Raw genomic sequence first — 1,684 nt, forward strand, 5'->3', positions numbered from 1 at the left:
CCAAAGTCAGCGCATCCCCAGAACCTGCTGGAGATCATGCAGGGCCTCCTAACTCGAGGACAGAACAAGAAAACACGACCCAGAGAGGCATGACCTCTGGCCTGCAGGTGGAGCATCGCATGTGAGGCAGGTAGAGGAAGCTGCCCTACCTCTTTGGGCCTCAGTTTTCTCACCTGCAAATTGGGGATGATAAGAGCACCTACTTCATGGAGACATCTCAAGGGTTAAACGAGACCTCCACTATTGGCAGAAATTATTGACCTTATCTCATGCAGATTTCCTAATTTCCAGACTCATTAAATATGTGTGTTTATAAAAATAATAGCAGCTCTGATTTCAAGCACTCAGAGTTCGTGCCAGACACCCGGAGAACCACTTCACACACAGCAATTCATTCCTCACTATGAGCCCAGGATAGAGGTACCACTTCCATTGTCCTTGGAGAGATCAGAGAACAGCCAGGCATGATGGCTCACACCTATAATCCCAGCACTGTGGGAGGCCGAGGCGGGTGGATCACTTGAGGTCAGGAGTTTGAGACCAGCCTGGCTGACAAGGTGAAACCCCGTCTCTACTAAAAAAAAATACGAAACTTAGCAGGGTGTGGTGGCATGCGCCTGTAGTCCGAGCTACTTGGGAGGCTGAGGCAGAAGAATTGCTTGAACCCGGGAGGTGCAGGTTGCAGTGAGCTGAGATCATGCCACTGCTCTCCAGCCTGGGTGACACAGCAAGACTCCGTCTCAAGTAATAATAAGCGTAATCAGAAAACAGGCCCAGTAAAGTTAAGTCACTTGCCTGGGATCACACAGGTGGGAGGCACAATGCTGACAGTTGGACTCGGAACTCTCTGATACCAAAGGTTCCCTTGAGCCTGTCACAGTAGCCCAGGAGGTTGGGCAGTCTGACCCCCTCCGCTGATCCTATGAGGGGCTGGCACAAAAGAACCAATCACCTCCCCCACATCTAACCAGCAGCCAAGCCAGGGACGGAGGACACCCGGGCCCTGGGTGGGGTGCAGGAACTCACCAGCAGCATGTGAACCATAGCATCTGTGGGCTGTGGGAGGAAGGCCAGTGATGACAGCCACGCCTCCGCCTCGTCTGCCTCCACCTCCCCCGATGCGATGAGTTCCTTCATGAGGCCCACACAGTGCTCTGTCCCACAGGAAGGCAGGGCGTCCAACAGCGGCTGCCTGAGATCAAGGTGACCCACACGTGCTGAGCGCCTGCAAGCCTCATCTCACTGAAGTCACCCGGGGGTAAACTGAGGCTCAGAGAGGTACGGTGCAGACATGCCCACCCTCACACCTTGGGAGGGGCTGACCCGGGTCTGGGACCCCAGAGCCTGGCTGAGGCCTGTGCTCTTAGCACAGCAGCACCCAGCCCAGACCCTGGCAGCTCTACCCGCCCAAAAAACACAGTGGTTTGGGAAAACACAAGTCCACACCCAGTGCTCTGCTGAAACCCACCCAAGCAAACGTCACCAAGTAGGGGTAAAAATCCCTACCGGAGCCGGGTGCGGTGGCTCAAGCCTGTAATCCCAGCACTTTGGGAGGCCGAGACGGGCGGATTACTAGGTCAGGAGATCCAGACCATCCTGGCTAACCTGGTGAAATCCCGTCTCTACTAAAAAATACAAAAAACTAGCCAGGCGAGGTGGCGGGCGCCTGTAGTCCCAGCTACTC

The 1,684-nt window shown here is 54.9% G+C and overlaps 1 protein-coding gene across 1 annotated transcript in view; it reads right to left on the reverse strand.

The window, feature by feature from the left end:
* Window positions 1–1,684, reverse strand: part of LOC105525710 — a 126,076-nt gene that overhangs the window by 100,890 nt on the left and 23,502 nt on the right. Inside the window, exon 9 of the mRNA XM_011961438.1 lies at window positions 1,027–1,154. Within this exon, the coding sequence (XP_011816828.1) occupies window positions 1,027–1,154 (128 nt within the window). The remainder of the gene's footprint in view (window positions 1–1,026; window positions 1,155–1,684) is intronic.

The sequence above is a fragment of the Colobus angolensis genome, unplaced genomic scaffold, assembly GCF_000951035.1.
Source record: "Colobus angolensis palliatus isolate OR3802 unplaced genomic scaffold, Cang.pa_1.0 Scaffold55, whole genome shotgun sequence".
Taxonomy (NCBI): Eukaryota; Metazoa; Chordata; class Mammalia; order Primates; family Cercopithecidae; genus Colobus; species Colobus angolensis.